Source organism: Rhopalosiphum padi, chromosome 3, assembly GCF_020882245.1.
Source record: "Rhopalosiphum padi isolate XX-2018 chromosome 3, ASM2088224v1, whole genome shotgun sequence".
NCBI classification, from domain to species: Eukaryota; Metazoa; Arthropoda; class Insecta; order Hemiptera; family Aphididae; genus Rhopalosiphum; species Rhopalosiphum padi.
In genome coordinates, this window is record NC_083599.1 from 36,868,386 (window position 1) to 36,892,599 (window position 24,214).

At 35.3% G+C, this 24,214-nt stretch overlaps 1 protein-coding gene across 2 annotated transcripts in view; it reads right to left on the reverse strand.

Moving 5' to 3' along the window:
• Nucleotides 1-24,214, reverse strand: part of LOC132924067 (merozoite surface protein 2-like) — a 53,057-nt gene that overhangs the window by 21,801 nt on the left and 7,042 nt on the right. The window contains exon 1 of one of the 2 annotated variants that reach the window (XM_060988145.1): nt 4,318-4,714. The exons of the other annotated variant lie outside the window; for it this stretch is intronic. Coding sequence (XP_060844128.1) covers nt 4,318-4,343 — 26 coding nt within the window. The 5' untranslated portion in view covers nt 4,344-4,714. Of the gene's footprint in view, nt 1-4,317; nt 4,715-24,214 lie in introns of those variants that run through there. 2 annotated transcript variants of the gene reach the window in all.

Consider the following 24,214-nt stretch of genomic DNA (forward strand, 5'->3'; position numbering starts at 1 on the left):
TAAATCATATAGTATTAAACGGACGGTGTGATAAATTAAAAAACCGTTTTCGACTGTTGCGTGTTTTTTATTGATTTTCGTCATCTGGATATTGATATCGTATTGACGTCGACCGTGTGTAATGCGTATAATAGAAACATATTATTATATATTTTATAACGAATTAGGCACGAAAAATAAATATACTGCAGACAACTACAGCGGGTACGCGATGTTATTTATAATAGACATCATCGTAGAAATCGATTAAAATATTCGATAGCCGAAAGCTCGAGGCCGTTTTAGGTTTTTACATATTATAATATACACATACCGGCGCGAATAGGATAAACGCGTGTGGGATTCGAAGTATTTTTTACTCGCGCAAACGGTTGTCGTACGTATTATATTATTATTATGGGCGTAATACTTATATATATATATATATTAACACAATACGCGCATTGTGTTATTATACACACACACACACACACTCACATCAGCGTATAATAATATTATACGCGTAAACGGCACCTATGTGACCTATGTTATGTGTGTGTGTGTAATGCTAACGCCGTCCGAACAATCGAATAATACGTATATAACGTCTCACGGGGGACATATGGCGAAAAGAAACAAAAAAAAATCTAAGAGAAAAAAAAACCACCTGATTTATCGTTTGAGTTTCGTTTTTCGGCGGCCGAGACTTCCCACGGCGGTCTCTGGTACAATATAATATTATATATTATTATTATGTTCTCCGACGGACACCTCGACACCCATTCCACTCGGTCCGTCAAGTGAGTTTTTCGGCCTGGACGGCGCCAGCGTTTAGCATAATTTTTATTACTATTGTATTGGGTTTTATATCCCATAATTCATCGAAAATTAATATACTGTTTTTTCGACTATTCAGCAGTATATACTCATCGTCTAAACTCCGCGTACGACGGGTGACGCGGTGTTAGCAACACTCCACCAAACCAGTTGTCACAAATTCATTAACTTTATTATAATGCAACGTAGTTACTCGAAATCACTAAAACTATATACATATTTTATAGTCTATAACTAGGCACCAAATCTGGAACATGAGTATCATTGAAATGTTTTAAATTTTTATGCACCTACACAAAAACTAGTTAATTATATCGACTATTATTGTAACAAATGAAATAATTCTTCTCAATTGAAACATTCTTAATTTTCTTACCACATTGTTCACTTAATTATGTAAATAAAAATAAAAGTTTTTAAAATCGATCACAATACAGGTATGATAAATTATATTGTATCGATATTATATCGTATACTATATAGAACGTCCGCAAAAATTTAATAATTTAAATTTTAGTCATTCGCATAAAAAAAAAAAACATTTAATATTTACGTATAATAACTAATAATAACTATTGGTGTATTAAACGAACGTTTAAAACGTTTCATTGCAAGAAACAAGGCATCCAAAAACTATTCGTTTAGAAGTAAATAATAATTTATTGAGCTCACGCGTCTTCTCGTCCTAATTAAGCGATTACATGCGTGTTTATCGACGGTAAATTAGCGTTTTCCTGTGGTTTGATTGTTACCTTCTGTCTATAAATTATAGAAGCCCGCATGTAGATACATAGAGCTATGTAATGTGCCGCGTTGAAACGATGTTTTTCTTCGATACATTTTTATGTTGTTGTAGGCAAATCCATAACCACAGTCGCAGCATAGTTATACGCCGAAGAAGACAATAAAGAATGTCGAAAATGTTCGGGTTGTGTACGTATATATTTTATACTATGCTAGTTTTAATTCTATTTAAATTACAATAAATTATTCGTGTGTATCCCCCGACGTATATTTTATATTATAATAATACCGTATTATATATACATTAAAAAACTATTAATATTTTGAAACACAGCCAATGTGTAGGAAAATAATAATAATATATACCGAGAGAACCGTAAAAAAACGTTACAAATATTGCAGTTGCCAAACAGAATAAATAATAAAATAAAACATCAAAGTGATCAGTGCCGCTTGTAGCGTGTAATGACTTCCTTATTGGAAAAAACAACGAATACAAATATATCTATAATCATAAAAACAAAAATGAAAATACGATGTTTTCGCGCATCACATTCCCGTCATCGATGTATTATGATGAGCGATACTAAAATATTATTTTATCTAGAAACGTGGCCAAATATCTAGTTAATAAAATAATAAATGCTAATCTAAACTTTTATTATTTTTAAAAAAACACAAACTACATAATATTACGAAAAAAAACTTGCAAGTGCATAAATAATGGCCTATATGCAGCTATAAATGTTTATTTTAAATCAATAAAGTAAAAATAAATAAATAACTGATTTTCTGATGAGTATTATTATTGTTTTTATTTATTATCCGGAAAAATATTATTAAATTCCTGCCAATTTAAAAAAAAAATTACCTAGGTATCTATTATTGTGTTTGTATTAACAAACCGTCATATAACCGTCAATATAACCGTCATTATAATATTATTTACCTATTATTAAATATTGTGAATCAGTTGGTCAATTGTTATAGAATACTGAAATTTCACTGGTCAACATTTTTTTTCTAAAAAGTACTGAAAACCATCTGAATTATAATTAATAAAATACGTGAAATACTTAGGTTTACATAAATTATATGAGGGAGGCGATATTTATCAATACGGCTTTATATGATTACAGTATTGTGTGTAAGTGTAAGTTCTGTACGATGATATCAGATTATAATGTTGTCGTCCGTTCGGGTGGTCGTTGTTGTGTTTAAGTCCACGAAAGACTAGCGTAAACCCAAATACACACACACGTACACATACACAAGCACACACGTATTTCATAATCGAAAACAAGGAGCGCACGCCGCGAGCATAAATCGTTTTTACGGTCTGAAACTACCGAGTAAAAAATATAATCGTGTGCGGTATAGTAATAGGACGCATGGTGTGAGGCCGCGATTAAGAAAATATAACAAATCAAAAAATGACGAAACTGAGCGGATAACGCGCAGACGACTGCCACCGAACCGCGAATATGCTTCACGCGTGTTGGCAAATTCCCGATAATACACGAGCTGAAATTTCCATACGACGCGTAAACGCCTAAGGTACGCATAATGACTAAACTATAAAATCAGATCATATCATTTTCAAACACTTGGAATGTACGGTCTTTAACCAACCGTTGGCTGTGACTAACGGAAAGGCGTGGACTTTTTACACTTATTTTGGGGCCGAACCCGACGAATTTACACGCATTTATAGGGGACCATTGCAAACTATTGTGCAAGATCGATCACGAGCCTCTCTAAAACTGGTTTTTATTATGTAGTAGCACGGCGCAGATAAAATGATTGGTAGTTTATTAATTGTTATATTATTATCGTGTTACTATAAAATGGGTACTTCCTTCGACTACAACTGTAAATCGTACCCGGCAAATACGTACGCGCGGGTCTGCGGAAACGGCTGACGCCCGCACTATACATTATATTGCGTTACTGTTTGGATTCGCAATATCTGGACACCGTGTTTACCACACATACACACTATTTTGTACTTCGGCGTGATCACCACTACACCGGTGTGATTGCTGCGGCGTAATAATATTACATTTGGTACACTCGTTATGTATATAGGTACCTAGTAGTCGTCGTCCGCGTATTTATACGTTTCCCTGTCAGAATTATCACGCCGCGGCTCGCATTCCTCTCGCCGCGCACATAACATTATAATAATATTATATACCTATACGTGAATTTATGACACAAACATAATTAATATCGGTTCAACGGGTTCCCCCGCGGGTCGCCGCCACACACCCCTTGACCCGGTCGCCGTGTAAACCGTTCCGAGTGTGTCGATAATGAAAACTACCTGTACCAAAAGGAAAGGAAAAAAAAAACGTTTATAAAAATCGATATATCCATGTGGGAGTGGGTAAGGGCGATCCGGCGGACGAGGAGCGGGGGGGGGGAAGAGGAGAAGAAGACGACGGAGGAGATGAAAACGTAGACGAGGAAGGAGCCGCGCGCGAGAGATTATGAGAATCGATAAAGAACTGCGGCGGCGCTACAACAGGTTTTTAATCTACTCTGATAGATCCATTATAAAATGCTCTAACACGGTGTGAAATGAAAGCTTGTCGTCGAGTTAATAATACAGCAGCGTCTTACGGGCCGGCGCGATTCGAACGCATATACGTACAACGTACTACATAATATTATAATGTGTAATGCGTGCCCGTGTCGTATCCATACACACGTATATTATAATGTGTTATGACTTATATTGCGATATATACTTACACGGTATAAACGACGCGCGCGCACATGCGCCCACCACGTGCACCACTGCGAGCCGGTCAAAAGTATAATAATTTTTTTTTTTTAACGCGCATGTTACACACCACCCGAATATAATACGATGTATATATTACGCGTATAATAATGTATTGTATTTTAGATTTTAGACGGCCGTCGTTGTCGTCGTCGTCGTTTTTTCTCCTCTTCTTTACGGTTTTTTTTTTTTCGGTGGTGGTCGAGCGGCGAGCCTGCCGGAGAGCGAAAGAGATAATGATCGGTTCGCGTTCGTCGGATTAATAACGTATCGATGAAAACGAGTCTGTCAACCGACGGCCGATGGCGGCGGCTGACCAGATGAGAGAGGCAGAGAGATAGAGAAAAAATACCGAAACATGTGTTTATAATAATAATAACCTATTACGGTGTCTTAATGATTTTCAATTATTATTGCCGCGAACCGTACGGGCTAATAAATCGTGATCAATCAAACTATATATTATGCACGCGCGTGCGCGCGCTCCCGCTCCCGCTCTTTTCGACCGACGACCAACTACACTGCTCTCGTGTCTTCGTGTGCAACACAGTTTTCGAAACGACTGCGATACACGTCGTATACACCTCCCGTATAAACGTAAGCATAATAATAATAGTAATAACAACCGTGAACGTATAAATAATATTATTATTTTCGATTCCGTACACGCGATACCGAGCGCTGTCGACCACACCGCGTATTATAATAATAACAATAATATATATAATAATAAAGTCGACTACCGTTTTCACGTTGTCCAATATGGCGTTTTGCTTTTTTTTTTGTTATGTTTTCCACCTTTCCGAACGGTGCTCTCGCTCCGCACGACCCGCGATTGTGTTCCACCGCCGACGCAATATTTACGGACAATGGACCGAATTTTGTATGATAATATAATAATATAATATAAGAGTGTACATAAATAATTATATATTCCGAATAAAGTGTCCCTGTCCAGGTCGCTCTCAACCCTCCCCACCCAGCCGGTCGCAGCCCCCTTACCACCGCCGCCTCCGACGTCGTCGTCACGGTTGGTCGCGCATAAGAGTTGTGTGATGTCCGTCGATTGCCGCTGCTGGATATATGGTCACCGAACAGTGAGCGTCCTTATTTTGTTTTCGGAATTCGTGTGTTGCACCTGCACCACAATTTTTTTCACGCCACCATTTTTTCTCGCAATAATTTATGTCGATTTACTCACGGAACGCGAGCACATATATACATTATTAGGTTTAAGGCCGCTGGTCACTGGACAATACGATATTGTAATACGACTATTATATGAATGTTGACGATAATATTATTGTGGCGAATGGCGACCGGAGAAAGGAAAAAAATGTGCATTCATATCGATAAATTAACAGTCGTCCCGGGACTTCATGACCGGACGGCTCCGCCGCATATCCCGTGGGTGCGCATTATATTATATATTGTAGTGGTCACTCGGTATTTCTTTAATTATTATTATATTTCATATCGGTACTTCACGCGCTATAGATATGAGCCAACATACGAATCTCCCAGGACACGACGATGATAATAACATTATTTTATAGTTTCGGTGGTATGTCAATGGTACGTTCTAGTGGCCGTTAATTTCCCAACGGACTATTGCTTTTATGTCTGTGGACCGTGAACTCGATTGCACGAGCATAATTCGGCCGTAGCTCATAGGTATATTAATAATCCTTTGAAGGAGAAATAGCTGTTTGTCCCAGCATAGATGGAGGTCAGGTATCGACAACGTATGTGAACGGATTTAGTTCGTAGTCCCGGACATATTATAGCGCATCGGATTACATTTTTAATTAAAAAAAAAAAATATTAATACGAGTATCATAGCCCATAGGTACTGTTTGAGAGTCTTCCCGTCACATTACGTTAAAATCTGTTATTTATAGTATAATGTCATTAATGTATTATACGCACCACGTTCAAAGTTTCGGTATCGAAAGGGTGTGCTGCAGGTTAAGTGAACCGTGTTTATTTCTGGGCTGCAAATTAATTATAACCGGTTTGGAGTAATGGAAATTTAAATTAACGTTTTTTTTTTTCATAATCATTATTTTAGTTTGAATAGAACAAAAACACAGTTTTTTGACTTGTTTACATGAAATACCACTTGACTACAAAAAAAAAAAAAAGATAAAAAATAACGACAAAATATACAAAACGAACAATATGGTGAGTAATTATTATAATTATTATCATCCATTGTTGAAACGAACCAGCATGTCTAAGAGAAACGCCTTTGAATGGGATTGGCAAGAGCGTTTAGCGATATAGTTGTGAACAGTTCGTATATTAAATATATATTGTTAAAACCAGACGGACGTTTAACTGGAAGTATCGTTATTTTTCAGAATTTCGGAATAAGTATTTTGTAAACGAAAAAAAAATCCAAGTCACACCTCTGTGACATAAGTGACGAATGCTGAATCAAAAATCAACGCCCGTCCGCGGTCAACTAGATATACCTCTTAGTCTATACACAGAGAACCCATTAAAGCTGGTACCTATCGCCTACAATTATTTGGAGAGTGAAAGTTCGCGCGGTAAACGAACGGCCAATAAATAAAGTTTCTATACCTATAAGAAATTAGAAAATCACCCTTAGCCGTAGACGGGGCGAGCGAGGAAAGTGTAATTTGAATAAATATTATAATAATAATTATAGATTATCGAATATCCGACGTAGCACTGCCGACCATCATCGTATATACCCGGTAAACTCGCGTATCTTAATATGTATACGATTATTGTCATCGTCACTATATTGCGGTATTTTTGTCATTAACACCTGTATATTACAATAATATTATATTTTTATTATAGTCGTTATCGGCTGATTGTGGTTTTCTTTACCTTTGACGCAGGCGCGTGCGAGTTTACGACGGTTTATATCATACACTAACACTATATAATCATGATGATATTATATTATATTATATTGTATAGAGGCACCCACGAATACGCATAAAAATTAACTTAACACATAATAATAATAATACGTATTACTATTGTTAACAGCAGTTTGCCATGCCGACAGCCGGCAATATTCACTATAGATGCCTTATTGTATGGATTATTTACTTCTATTTGAACCTCGTCTTCTTCCAGACAGTGCGATTATTTAGATCGGATTGTTCTCATATGTCTTGTAATAATTTGTCCGAATGTGGGCATTAATTAGCTAAACATTTAATTTTTTTAAATTTTTAATCTAACTAGTTGGTTAATTGTTTGATTAACCTAAGAACTTAACTAACTAAATTACTGTTGAAATAACTGACTGGGTGTTTTTAGTCGATTCAAAAATAATCCATCAAATAAAATTGTTTTTGAATTTTTTGGTTTTAATGGTTTTATACTTTTATTACTGTATATACGAATAGTGTACTTACTTATACCTACATGCTTTTAAATACAAATAAACTAATAGTATAATAATAATACTATAATTTATGTTATATTTCTTGATAATAGGTATATATTATTATATATCTATATAGATCTTTTTTATGTTATCCATATACTAATAAAAATATAATGATTAACTTCTTTTAAACTGAGATAAGTCAATATTTTTTTTCATATTAACTTTAAAATTGTAAATTGTTAAATTGATTATTTGTTAACTTCTAACTAAACGGTATCGAGTTCATCTAACTTGAATTATTTATCCCTTTTATAGTTTTATCAGCTTATTATCATTAACTTACAAAGTATATTTCAATATACTCCATGTATTACCAATCGTTAATATTAAACCGCTATTATTTCGATCGCTTTCGTTCGAAACGTAAAAAACGAGTACGAAATAATACGATTACTTCGACACGTCAGGCCAAATATATTATGTAGTGCAATGCGCGTTATCTGACAAAAATTACCGGAAATCAAAGGGTGTTATATAAAACGACTATATTGTTATGATGATTATTATTGTTATACACATTATAAAAATTAAAAATATAATATAATATACCCGTGTGCGTTTCATTTTTTTTTTTTTAATATAAACGTGGAGATAATACGATTTTGTGTGTGTGTGTGTGTGTACGTGCGATAATTGCGTGGTCGGACATCGCGCGCGGACGTCGCCGCCGAGAGTCGTCGAGCGGGGCACGGCTGGCGCCACCGTCCCGTAGCCGACGATAGCCGCCGCGGAGTTTATTGCCTGGAAAACCTACACGCGCGGGAGAGAGACGATTGCGAAGACGATGTGACGGGAGTAATATAATAATAATAATAATGTATGATATACGCCCCGCGCTTAGACACACAATATTATACGTTCGTTATGTGCGCACGTATATAATATTATTATATTGTTTTTTTATTCATCTGCAAGTCCGTTTTTCTTCCGCTGCCGCTGTGTGTACGCACAGAAATTTCAAAACACGATAGATCATTATAATCGGCGTATATTTAGCGTTCAACGGCGGTGTGTAAAACCACCGCAAATATGATGCTATATGCATGTTTTAAATTACTAAGATAGTAGTTTTGTCTCGTTGTTTTCCAAATCCTGACGATTAAGAACTATACAAATCGGTAAAATAGAAACATGTGTTTAGAAACGCGTTAGGACTTTTTGGACGACAAAATATGAACATTATACACGCGGATAACGGGTACCGATCAAAGTAGGTACAGATAATAATTAATTATTAAAGACAGTCACCCTTTTTATGAGTTTTTTACACTTTCTCCCGACGCGTGTTTGTTTGTAAATCGGCGCAAAGCGATGTCTCAGAAAATAATTACTACGCGTATTATATGCCCATAACACAAGATTGTAAGCATATTATAGTATATACCACGAAAAAATATGAATGCGCTAGTTGTAAATATTATATTAGTATATAAGTACAATGTACTATTCCGTTTTACTATTGTAATTTGTACATTTGTACAACACTTGAGAAGTGTCGGCAAAACCGAAGTCCCGACCAACAGCGTACAAGCATTACAACAGCGATATAATATAAACGGTACATCATCGTAATATAGTTCAGTATAATAATATTATTATATATAATTACCGTTTAGAAACAACGCACTTATGTATAACAATATGCAGTAACGGTGTAATAAGTAACCTAAACCGCATGTGTGCGAGTATATAGAGACATGATAATATTATTATGTAGGTAAGGCATGATATTCAAGTAAGACGATATGACAAGTGTGTGTCCGAATTAAGGCGATTACGTTTATTATTATTATTATTATTATTATTATTGTAACTATTTTTTACCGAAGCCTTTTTATAAACTTGACGCGAAAACGCTATCACTGCTAGTAACGATTGTTTGCGGTCAGAAGGCACGGTTTATTGCGAGCGAGAAATTGTTTTCCACATTCCAATTTAAGTTTTCCGGAAAATACAGAATATTATAAAAGTACAAATACGCGCACAACAGTTTATAATACAGTATTTTATGCAGTTGTCATATAATTTTATGTTAATAACGATGTATAACCCTTCGTACAATATTATTAGTTATTATACGCGTAGACTTCAATTGTTTAAAATTCTTATTAGTACCTATTTTTAATATTTAAAAAGTATATTTATAATAATATGGCGATTCGAATTCCGTCTTACAAATGTATGACAGAAAATGTATGTTAAGCAATTCAACTTATAGTAAAGTGAAATGACCTATTATCAAACTCAAAGGTAAGAATGTTATCTGTGTTTACATTTTGATTTTTACGATATTTTAATTTTGTAACAAGTTACGAGTGTATATAATATTACAATTTAAAAATTATAATATCGTAAAAAAACTCTATTGAAAATATAGATAATATTCTTACCTTAAATTGTACTATGATAATAGGCTAATTCACTCTGTTATTAAAGGTTACTATTACATAAAATCGGAACCGCCGAAAATAAATTTGCTATGTTGTTCGTATATAATATGACGAAGACCACATAATAATATGCGGGTGTGGCGTTCTCTTAATATTATACTAGTTTTAAGTTTAATACGTATAGGTAGTGAATTCGTTGTTTGCAGCTCCCGGCTATGTATTGTTATTATGCGCCAGTAATTTAAATAACCTTCGGCTTTGAATGATCGTCAATCTCCGCCTTACGGCAGATATTTACAAAAAGCACATATTCCTAAATGTAGATACTTACAAAACCTATAATCAACCGATATAATGTATATAATAATATATTATGTAACATATGATATTATTATAGGCATGGGATTTGAGTTATACACATATAGGTACTTTTAATATTTATGCATACCGCGACGCCTTATCAGACCCACTGCATATAAATACGTATTTTATAACTCTTTTTAACGTGACTCGTTTGTGACACCTCGACTAAATACCTAACGTTGTTCGAATACAGGTACTAGGTACCCGAAACGACAGTACCTATATAATATATAATGTGTCAAATAGATAATAACGATATTTATTAAAAAACAAATAACAAGCACATTTTTTTCCGGCACTTCGACGAGTGCCCGGAATGGCACGATTCTAATATTGTTTTCAGAAAACGTACGTATAATCTTATAACAGATACCCAATCGTTATTAATGATCCGAGGGCAAATGGTTTTTTTTCTTTTAAACGCGTTCTTGCCGATACGTGTTTATAGTTGTACGCCTCTATATTATAGCGTACCCCACGGGATGTGCAAAGTTTAAACAGAATAATATTATGGTAATTAAAAAATGTGTTTGATCAATCTAAATCATCGAAGTGTGTTAATTATTTTTACTATTATTGTGATCACGATTGTTGTTCTTGTGTGTACTTGGTAAATTTTTTTTTTAAAAACTGATATACCGCATGCGTCCTTTTGGGGTTTTTTTTTGCGCTTCTATGTATATGTATATATTGAATAAAAAACTCATAATAATATATTATATGTATATTGTCACTTGCAATAATATCAGCGCGTGCTGTCTTGCTGTCGCCGCAGCAGTGAAATTGCGTTTCCGATATAAATTCGTCCGCCGAATTCTAAACGACCTATTTGTATACGGATAACAATGTCGTAGCAGGAAATACTACTGCCGCCGGTCAAACCGTTCCGGAGACACTAACGTATTATATTATTTTTATTGAAAACCGAACGAAGTACAAAAACCGTCTATAAAATAATATCACTTGTATGTGTGTGTGTGCGTGTGTGTGTGCGTAGGCATTAATAAAACCTTCGAATGTAATCATATATGAGCCGAATACTTGTCGTTGCATTTTATTGGCTTTTGCCCCGGATTATATGTTACGCGACGTTAGACATTTCTACGACTTCGATCGATTGTGTGTACAACCTACATATAAATACACACACATACACACACACATACACATATATATAGTAATAAATTAGTATTATTATATCGGACGTGGACAAACGGCGCGATGACGATAAATACTGAGACGATCGAGCGCAGCGTATATACGTATTTACAGCACGCAACCACACTAGCACTCGAGCACACACACAAACGTAAACGTAAACCGTAGAGATATAATATACATATTATATTATTTAAATCTGTTTCCACTCTTTAAAATGAGTTTTAGATATTATTATACGACGAGTGGCAGTGTAATTCGAGAATCAATCACAACGATAAGGTGGTCACAGTCGAGTGTCGCCGTGGCCCGTTTGTCTCATAATTCGATTTATTGTTATTATATTATAATAATAATATTCGTTTCGTAAATCGTTTTGCGTTTATTGTCGCAATTTGTATCGCTTTAAGTCTTAAACATCTCGGAACGCGTATAATATATAAATATTTTTAATATTCACATTATGACGTTTCGTGATCATAACAGTGTAGAACCCAAACTATACGTTTTTGGACTTTCCAATGTACGTATTATTGACACGCGGCGGAGCAGTATCGAAGTGTGTCTACTACTAGGAAATTGTTTTTGAAGTATACCTCACCTACCCGAATGTAGTGGTTTGGCAAACGGAGGTTTGAACTATGAAAGTATTTCTCGGAATCGTGTGTTTTGAATATTATATTTTGTATATACCGTCGTTTAACGTCTGCAGCAGTATAATATTAATACGCAGTGGATGCCATGAATAGTTTACAGTAAAAACATTGAATTTTGATAAAGTAAAATATGACTTTGGTCTTTGGTGGAATTAAAAATATATAGACGCAAACTCGATTGTGGTTTTCGCAGAATTCGGACACAAAAATGGCACTATTTTCCGGAACGATGTAATACGAGTTTATCTGTACACTGCCGAGTCGACGTGCTTCTACGCCGCGCTGTTGGGATAAGTGTTCGACGGCATTGCTCTCAGGCGAGAATGACGTTATGACGATACTCGTGTATATACATTACAGTATAGTCGAAATGTTAGCCGTTATCATTATTGTTATTAATCATTATTATGGTATCAACGAGTATGCTTATCGGTTTTGACCGCGAAACACGCGCGTATAACCTATTATATTATAATATATTGTATAACGTACATTAAGAGTAACGATGCATTATGTATAATAATGTTCTCGCGATATATAGGGCAAAATCGTTACAAAACAATCTCGAGTGCACCGAGTATTGCATAATGCACATTATTAAATTATGTAGGTACCTATTATGATCTATATATAGTTGCGTCACGTCTTAGGCACGTCGACCCTGCCGCGGACGCGCGTACAGCAGCATAATATTATATCTACAATTTTTAAAAATACTGCAGATCCGTCGGCCGAGGGAATGACATTCCGTACAAACGCAAATTTTTTTTAAGAGTTAAAACCTAACCCAGCCTAGCATAGCCTACTGCATTTATTTCCGTCGAAATTCGGAATAATAAAATATACATCCAGTGTTGAAGTCGAGATGAATTTTCGTAAAAATTGTCAGGGGTTATAGCGCAGTCGTACGGCTATATATACATATAGGCGGTTTCAATAAGAACGGTCTCCGTCGTCTGTCGTGCGCTCCTCTGCGACTCTGGCATCATTTCCCGCACGAAATCGCTCGATCTCACCCCCGAGTTATGTTGCGCACACGTCCATCGTCGTTCGTTTTTCTTTAACGCCAATAATTACGTTTGCATACACAAAATAGTGGTGGAAAGTATGTATATTTTAATCGCGTGAGATGTAGATCGCGAATGTCGCCGGGAAACTCGTAGACCTCCGATAGGGACGTGACGCGTTAAAACCGGTCGCCACTGGTTGGGCGTTATGGCTGGATCGCCCGGCACGTCCATTGGTGGTCATTGGTGACCGTCTGCGTGCACGTACGTAAATTCAATACAATATAATATATACATATATATATATATACACACACATGCTTTTACCGAGTCGGCGTGTGTGTGCCTCGTTCAGATACGTAGCGCGATAGCCCGGCGGCGAAGTTAAGTTTTTCCGGCGACCGTGAGATACGAACCTAAATATTTAGTGTATCGCGCGCACAGCAGCCGGTTCGGCGAGTCAAACGAGCGGCAGCGGCTGCTTTATTATTATTACTATTATTTTAATTAAGTTATACGTGTGTGTGTTTGCATTACATTGGAAATGACACACCGCCGCGGGTTCGTTTTGTTTTTATTTTTTCCCAACCGACTAGTGTAATTGTTTTTGCCAAATTAACATAAATTGATATAAATCTTCCGCGTCAATACAATTATTAAAACACGCGTGTTACATGGCGTATCTCTAAAATTGTATTGAGTACCATTATATACTTTTCTGTTTTTGGTCTAGCCCTGTTTTTTTTTACAAGACACTATTATCGTATACTCAGTGCTTGAATATAAACTGTGGCGTACAGTTTTCTTAACTTTGAACTTGGCCCTCGAACACCGATTATAAAAATGTTTAAAGACATTTTAATTAAATCATTCATCTATCAAAAGTATTATACTTCACGGGAAGTTTTCGGTGTCCGTCTGCATTCGTTATGCGTGTACGTTGCACATAGGAATTCGGTAAGAGTATTAAGAAAGACAAATCGATGAAGTAAAGAATATCCTTAGGTATCCCTTATAGTGTAGCCAATGTATAAAAAGTGCTCAAAAAGTGTAATTATTTATGTTTTGCGTATTTATCAAGTAAATTTTGAATTGTTATATTTTATCATCTGCAGCAATTATTACGATCAGGCATAGAAATATGTATAATTATAGTTATGTACCAGAAATATTAAGTCGACGGTTAATGGTTAAATAAGATTTCGTGATCTCCTGCAAAATCTGCTTCTTGACGTGGCCGTTGCGCAGATGCGTTCGTTATATCTCTTCTGCTCCAAGTGCGTTTCTCACCAATCACTATCGCACATTTGAAAACACTATTAAAATTATTATTTTTATTTGTTAAAAAAAATTTCACCGAAAAATACAATACAATAACATTATCTTTTGTACGATCAATTTTCTGACTTGAGTCATATCAATGATTTTCAAATCGTAATTTTGCTTATACGTGAGATTATTCACGAAAGATAAATGACAAATCTGTCAGGGTTATCAACAGGTTAATCTATTAAACTAAAAAAACCTTACATTCAATATTTTTAATCTTTTTTTTTTATGTCCAAAAATGTCCTACCTCACATATAAATGTACAAAAAAAACGATATTCGAACACGTAATAGTAGATGTTTACACTATATTACACCATATCGATTAAAAAAAAAAACCAATCAGTACCTACGTCAAGTTAAAAAGTTAAAATTAAATATACTTTAAGCCAGACAACATCCGGTGCACGTACGTCTAAAATATATGTTGTGATAATACTACGATAATGTTATGCCAAATAATTTCTGCTTGTAAACAACGTTTATATTTGTTCTGTTTGTGACAGTTGTTTCGCGTTTGCGTAAGTACCTATATACCGTGTTCGCATGTAATGCGCCATTACAATGTATATTATAATATGGAATATTACTGTTGCGTTCTATAATATTAAAGTACCTATTCCGCACGCTGTAATCTATTGGTAACGGACGTCACATATAATTAGACACTCGGTCGACGTTAAAATATTATTATTCTAACGACAACGTAACACAATAGTATTATAATAATATGTACGTATACCTACCGCGAACACCTATGTAAATAAATATAGGTATAATATACATGCCGTAATCCGCAATACATGCTTGGTTGCGCAAACACGTGCAGTGTATGTACGTCGTAGATCCGTCGACGACGTCTGCCGTGGTCGTTAAATGTGACATAATATTATATTATTAATATATTATTGTTATTATTACCACATCGTAAATATTGTATGATTATCTATTTATTGACTAATTGGGTGATTGTTGGAAAATCGTAATAATATGGACAGGTCGTGTTATAAGTATAGCTGATACATGTCGAGTATAATATTGTATCCACGAGTCATTAGATTATGATTTGGATAAAAGGTTTTTTTATTATTATTTTTTTTTTTTAAAACGATTACGTCACGATCTGTTCTTAATCTATCAATTTTACGAAGGTTTTACGTTATATAACGAATCCGTATTAGAAATTAATACAATTTAAGCGTGTAACACGTAAACGTGACATTAAAAATGCGTAATTAAATGATGGTATAAATCTATAAAAGTAATAACTATAATAACGTTATTTCGAGTGTTCTTATTTTAAATGATGAACCGACGAGATGATAAAAATCAGATTCTAATCGAATAATCATAATCAGGAGAAGAAAGCGGACGCCGTGTCGTTAAAACATTTATCCATCATCGGATTTTAATGTTTAAAAAACCAAAAGCCGTTTAAAAAGTGAGCAGTGTTTTGATAACACTGTAAATCGAACATAAAAAAAATATACGATGGTTATAAATTATGACAGTAACGCGCGTGTATAGTCATTCGATGCGCCTCGGGCGAAAAATGTTTAATAAAAGTTTAATAATAGTGACTATAATATAGGTAATAACAATATAATAATCAATAATTATACCGACTGTTAACAAAACGTTTGACATCTCAAGTAAATCTCGACGAATAAAATTCTGATGAGTTACGACCGAGATCGGTGCGTGAATATAATAAAATGCTTTATCGGGACGTCGGTCAAACCTAGGCGGCGAATGTCGATAATAATATATATATTATTACATATATTTTATAATGTGCGTCGCGTGTTTGTGCATGACGCTGCATTTTCTGACTTTAAATGTACTAAAAACAATATATTTAGTCGCCGAAACGCGTGAAAATATAATAATATAGTAAAAACGGTACCAGTCACCCGCCCTGTTATTCGACATATTGTTATAAGACTAAATAATATTATATAATATTTATGATAGTGTGCAATCTCAGAGAGATCTCATACGACGGGCGTGTGAGCGCGTATACACGATCTAACCGTGTAATACGTCAAGACGCGCATTAGCACGGATTCGATTATCCCGACATAACATTATTACCATATGTATTGTTACCTATATATAAGTATTATAATATACATAGTATATATATATATATAGAAGCAAGTTGGACGACGATTATCGACACCGCGGAGGAGGTTGCTAGAAAACGACGTCGTCATAATATTATATAGTTCGACCACATTCGTATATTATTATTATTTAGATTATTTAAATGTAACGTTTTTAAAATTCCATTAAGTATAATATATTATTAAATTACGACGGCAGTCGGCCAAGCAGATGAAAAGCACATTGTACGATTTAATATGACATATTGTTTCTAGCGAAAGTTTTGCGGTGTACAACACTGCAGCAGAATACACTCAACGGATGACAGTGTGGTCGATTGCTATTGTTTTACTATATATAATATATATATATATATATATATATATATAATTATGTTACAGACGCGCGGACGACGCACTGCAGTAACACACATGGATTTCGATGACGTCAGCAATAACGTGACGATGGAAAAATACGGAGTATATTTTTCGTATCGTATCAGCCGCAGAGTTTCTAGGCGAAGATTTGCGTGAAATTTGCAGTCTGCATCGCGTCGACCATCTAATAACCGCACTAGACTATAATGTAGTATATAATAGCTTTTGTGCGGCAATAAATTGCAGTCAAACAGTTTCCGAGCCGTTTCCATGTTATTTTTTATGAACAGTTTATGATTTACACCCACGATAGCACTACATCAAATAGTAACTTTTGACGTCTCCACGGAGTTCACCGATCGATGTCTGCTCCCGATTTCTTTTGACCGGCGTTTAATAAATTATTTGTAAGTATTGTTGTAACTCGTAAGCACAAAATATTTAGCCGATGTCACTAAATCATTGCATATTACCGCTTAAGTATATATATATATATACACACACGTCATATTAGACGAGTATTTGAGCTGTAATTTGTGCTGCTTATCGCAAAAAAGTGCTTTGTCTGACAACTTACGATTTATAGAATCTGCCGTTTACTCGATAGATGCATATGAAGATACATCGTAATATTATATAGTATAATAAATTGGAAATGTTGTAAATACGTATATATATCGGAGGTATAGTTGAATTATAATAATTATTACTTGTCCTTTTTTTGTATAGCAGATGTCGTGTACGAATAGGTACGTATAACGTATACGTAAGTTTATTATATTATGACGGCTTTATATATGATATTATTTCCAATTTCGTAATAAAAAAGTTTTGTTGACACACACACGAACGCTATATATTTTGGTCAGACGTAATCCCTTCCGATGGCATCATAGCGACTCATTCGATTCGCTGAGGCGATTTTGCAAGTGAACCGACTACTGATGGGGTTGTATAAGAAACCAGTCACCACCACCGACGCCGACACCGGTTTACGTGCGTCATTATTATTATTTTTATAATGAATCGAGATTATTGCGTCGAGATTACCCGTTTGCGTTTAGTTTATTTTTCTATGGGGCCTACCACTCCTCCCCTTAACCCCACCATTGGATTGCGATCCGGATAAACAATAAAAATAATAATAACACCGCCACCCGCGAACGCGGACAGTGCAGGCGATTTATATTGTCATACTTAGGTTCGCGCGCTCGGCATTAATGGTTAGATAATAATAATAGTATATAGAAACGGTTTTCGAAAACGCATTGTATATAGAAACGCGAAACCTAAAGGACAGACGCGTATTGCGACACACGCGCGCGAGTGCGCGACCCGTATGCAGCGGTCGTGCAGGTATAATAATATAATAGTTGTATATAGTTTTCTGTGTTTCTGCCGTGTCTTTTGTGATGCGTTTGAATTTGCGTTTATTTTTTTTCAAAACACGAAGGATCGTTTTTCACCGGATGGTGAAAGGGTTGCCCGCGTCGGCCAATTTAAATTGTAAATCGGCCGGTATGACAATAAAGAGGGAGGGGAAAATCGTACATGTATATATACATATTATCCTGCAGCAGGAGTCGCGGTGCACCTTCGTTTTTGGGGTGTGCGCGGTTTGGACTGGTAACCGAAAGGTGGAATTATGCATTATTATATTATTAATATTATTACTTTTCAACGCACGTCGAAAACCGACGAGCGCACGTACATTATGATATTACATTGTGTTTTAACGAATGCGTAAATCACACCACCGCGTGCTGATGTATTGTATGCTTGCGAAGGGTTGAAATGTATACATATTATATTATAATATCGTTCGGACGACGGACGCATTTTTTTCCTGGGCGGTGGAGGGTAACTCGCGTGCTCGAGAGAGCAGCAAAGGGGCATTCTAATTCGAATATCGTATTGCCCGCCGCGTACAAAACGAAACCGTTTTTTTATATATACATATAACTGGTACCGATCTGGCCACCGGCATTTTTTTTTTCTAAACGAGTTGTGATTTGAAAGGACTTTTAAAGCACACGGCGGACGTTTGAAACACTGTATAGATGTCCTGTTAGTGATTAATTGCCCAACGTATCCGTTCCCGCGGCACTCCAGACGAAGTGGTGAATCGACGAGGGGAAAGTTTCGACGACTTGTGAATGGCATATAGAAGCAGCATGGTACATTTAAGAATTTTATGGGATATTTGGTTATTTTTGTTATCCGATCCGCTGTAAACTATAGAGCCGCAACATACTCGTTTATCGACGATCTGGCGATTCGGCGTCGAGCGTTTCGATGTGCGTATATTACCTATCGTATTGTTTAGTCGTAGCCCAAAAATACATTTTAAGTTTTTTTTTCGATCTCGCAGGGGGTGGGTTGTGAGGTGATCTTTTTTTCTAGACGCCGATTACGGGTTACGATCCGGACGTCGAATAAACAACCCGCGGTCATGACGTTAACGACAATTAGTAAACATAATATATACGTATATAATATAAAATGATAAATTATTTTGTAATTTGTGTTTATTTATGTTCTTTTTACGTATCTCGCGCGTCTGAAGAGACCGAGTAAAATAATAAAAAAAACAATGGAACGTCAAGTTGTATCCGCCACGTGCGTACGTATATAATAAATATTACAGGTACGCTTGTATTTCCATCGACGTCCGGACGCAAGCCCATTCGCCACCGATAGTTTCTGTTCACGCGAATACATCATTGGTTCCGCACGGAATTATTGCTGCAAAAATACCTACAACCTATACAGCTTGCTGCATACAGGCGCATTATCATATTAATATGATACGCGCGATCAACAATGTACGATATATATATATATATATATAACGATAACCAACAGTAATCTGGTATTTCAATATCATAATAATAATAATATATCATTATTATTACTATATTGTCGTCTAGACCTGTATCCACATGGATAACTCCTATATTATACATATATATATACTGCGGCCACAGGATCCGTTGCCAAGGGTCACTGCACACACACACATATGCGTGTTCACATATTACACGCAATCATATTATACACCAGGCGTGCGTACCTTATACATTTATATATGTAATATACACATATGTATATAGGCGTTTTATTGTCCACCTCGACACCTCCGTAAAGTTGTTGGTTTTTTTTTTTTATGAACACTTAAAAAACGCACTCAAACGCGCGGACGGTATAATGCACCGGTAATTATTGTTCAGCCGCGCTGCTGCAGGCCGTACAGTACCTGCCTACATACGTATAGGTATAAATGAATTATATACAATATACATTATATTATCATGGTCTTTCTGCCATATACACTGCAGCACACCGGTGCAGCTGCACTCTTCGGCGCGACAGACTCCGAGAGAGCAGTTGTCAGATTATTATTATTATTATTGTAGTCGTTGTTGTGCAAACTATCGTACGGTGGTGTTAAAAACTGTATGCGCGAACCGCCTGCAGCTTGTTTACACCGCAGCGTCGAGTAAATATTATAATAATATGTTCAAAGCGAAAACTACCTATTCTCATTAACACGTCGTCGTGCAAGCGAAAACCGTGTTTCTAAACGCGGTGTTTAGATTGAAAAATAATACACATTATAGAGGTACACACGTGCCGATAGAAACCGAAGTATGTATATAAACATAATATTATAATAGACGTCTACGTTTTAAAATAGTGTGCTGCGGTGTGTGTGTAGACGTGTAGTATTTAGGTGCACGCGGTTGACCTCATCTGTCCGTCGTCGGCCGTTTACAAACCGAGTAAATAATATTTCAGTATACCCATACGAATTTCCTATGCACATTTATAAACGAAATAATAATATTATGATAATTTAATATCTGTTAACATATTGTATTATCATATTATAGTGAAATATTATTCTTAGGAAGTTTAGATTAAGTAAAATATCTTTTTAAATCGAAATTTTGTAAAATGTGTGCGTACATTGAAAACAAGATATTTTTCAATGTTATATACTATTATTATTTGTTAACTGTAACAGCCAGCAGGTATGTCTATAATATATTAATGACTCGAGCATTATACGATCGACAGATTAACGTGTTAATGCAACCGACCGGAAAAAGGAAAATAAATAATAATTATTAATAACATCATGCCGGTCAAAAGTCGTATATTGTTTTCGTAAACAACTGCAGAAACCACATAAAAATCCGTTTAATGAATAATACAACATTGTAGTAACCTGTGTACAGCGTAAAAGCATGAGTGTTTGATTGAAACACCTTATAAATCGAGTGATCGGCCGTTGCTAGAAAACTTCATTATCGTTTAGAACGGGAAGAAAAACGAGCGTGATAAATATTCAAATTCGATTCTGATTTATGGTTCCTATATTTATGGCCTCTTAACAGTCTTAACTCGAAAAAAAAAATTACCGTTTGTTTTACCCGCGAAACGGTGTTTGTCGAATAGTCTTAGTGTTAATTTATATGACGTTTTTTTAGTCGGTTTATATGTGGTATATAATAAGTACATAACACAACTCAAAAAATATTATTGGTAGGCACAGTCTATCATTTAAATCCGGTCGAGTCCATCGACCACTATAGTGTTATCTAGTACGACTAAAAAAATAGTATAAGTATATGTTATATAATAACTTTTTGTTATAAATAATAACAATATATTTATTATTTCAATTTATCGATTAGATTTACGTTTACATTAGATTTTTGGCTACTCGTATATCGTAATAATAAACAGCCATGGTGGCTTGTCGTGTGAATAATATTATTAATGTGTATTAATGTGTAATATATATATGATATAAATATTTATTTAAATATGTATACTATCTGATAATGACCGCGACTGTCACATATATAGTAACGATGATACTGTAAAACAATACTATAGTTTGTATGTATTATTTAGTTGCTGTAGCATGACATTCGTGTATAATATTATTATTATGTGGGACGTCGCCGCGGTTCAAATACACACCCCTCGAATCGGCGTTTCGCAACCGACGGGTTGTTGAAGTAAAAAATAATAATAATAAAAATCGGTTAATCGGTTCGGAAACAAAGCGGTGTGGATTTTTTTTTTAACGACTTCTACGTGCCGGGTCGTACGTGATGCTGTGCGCAGCGCTCCGTCTCGTCGTGCTGCGGTACACGTACATGATGCGTTTATAATACTTACACTATACACCGGTTGATCCACGACCGTGCATAGATTATAATATGCGGATGACGTCCGTGTCCCAGTGGACACAAAAGCGCATGGTCAGCGAATCCGAGACCGCTTGTACACATATTATTCGTTTAATATATTCGTGTCGCGTATAAATATTATAATAGCGTCGTTGCGGATTTTTTTTTAATATCATATGGGTGGGTAGACCTATACGACAAAATAAAAAAATCGAACGGACTAACGGGTTCAGATTTTGAATTTAAAAATTTAATAATACTCTAATTTTAAGATAATTATATTACATAATATTATAAAACAAAGTTTTGAGTATAGAAACAAATATTACGTTTGTACGATATGTCATATTATTCTAATATTATAGAGGGACGAAATAAAATTCGATGGGAACGCAGCATACGAGCAAAGCAAAACATATTTCATTTTTATTTTTGATGTACACACCTATTACTTATATTGAAAAAAAATGTTCCTGTGTTATTTTAAATCGATTATATCGAAGGTAAGTGAAAATAATAAATCGTGGGCAAGATTGTGGAGTCCACTAGACGAAGAAAAATATCATAGAGTAAAAATTTCAACCCGAAAATCGAGAGAGATTACATGCCGTCGAAAAATGTCTTGTAAATTGTAATAGATCTAATGGTACTATAAAATATCACTTTTATCTAAATCGATCATCCGTGATATTAAATCAAAAATCGTAACGATACAAACGTAACACCGGTATAAATGAGACGTTTTAGATCTCATGCGACTCTGCGGCCGATTTCACAATTTGCAATTCAGATAACCCTTCCTCCTCACACACAATAGATTGAATATTGCATGCGCTATTTGTTTCTCAAGTTGAGAACGTAATTGAAAAAGTCGAAAGTTATAAATTAGGGAGTTTTGTATACATACGCGCGACGGCGATCGTTTTCGAATGCACGCGTCTAATCGATTCATTAATCGATATTTTTAGTCACTAATTCCTAATTACCACTACCATAAACCATGACGTCAAAGTATACCAAGGAAACGCAATTTAATAATATCTAAACATTCTTTTGAGTTTCTTATCTTCGCGTATGTATTATATTGAATATTCTATAACCCGCGACTATAAGGCACAACCTTGATTGTTACAATACATAATATTATGTTTATATGCATAAATACACACACACACACATATATATATATATTATATATACATATTTCAAACTCGTTTGCGTTTATATTTCTTGTTTTGTATTTGTAAAATCACAAAGTATATTACAGTACTTGAATGCACTATGCTTATTGCTTATTGCCTACAGTACGACTGATAACGAACGGGACGAAATACGATTGCTTTTTGCACACGTGCAGTAGTGTCTGCATATGGGCGCGTACGAACGTATTAGGCACTACATAACGTATTAATTTATATGAATACGATCACCACAACTATAAAACGTACGATACTATTTAAACGTCAATAGAGCACGTATAGCATTTTTTATGAGTTTATGTATTCTCGAAATCAAAAGGGTCGGTCTCACGGTCTGAGGTTTTTGTTTCGACGATTTCGCGATCTTAACTTAACCGTGTACAAGACAGGAGGTATGTATACGCACGGTTATAGTTACGGTTAGTTACCCCTGGGCGGTACAATTTGCAATGTATGAATCTAGTGGATGGTGTTAAATAATTACAATTCGCTGTGAACATAATAACGAGTGACGTACCTCTGGAGATAACGTCTGTTCTTAAGAATTTTGATAAAAACGAAAAAACGTAATGAAAAACGTCTGGCGAGTTGTTACATAATAATTTATGAGTAACGCGCTGAATCTGTTAGACTCAGTCT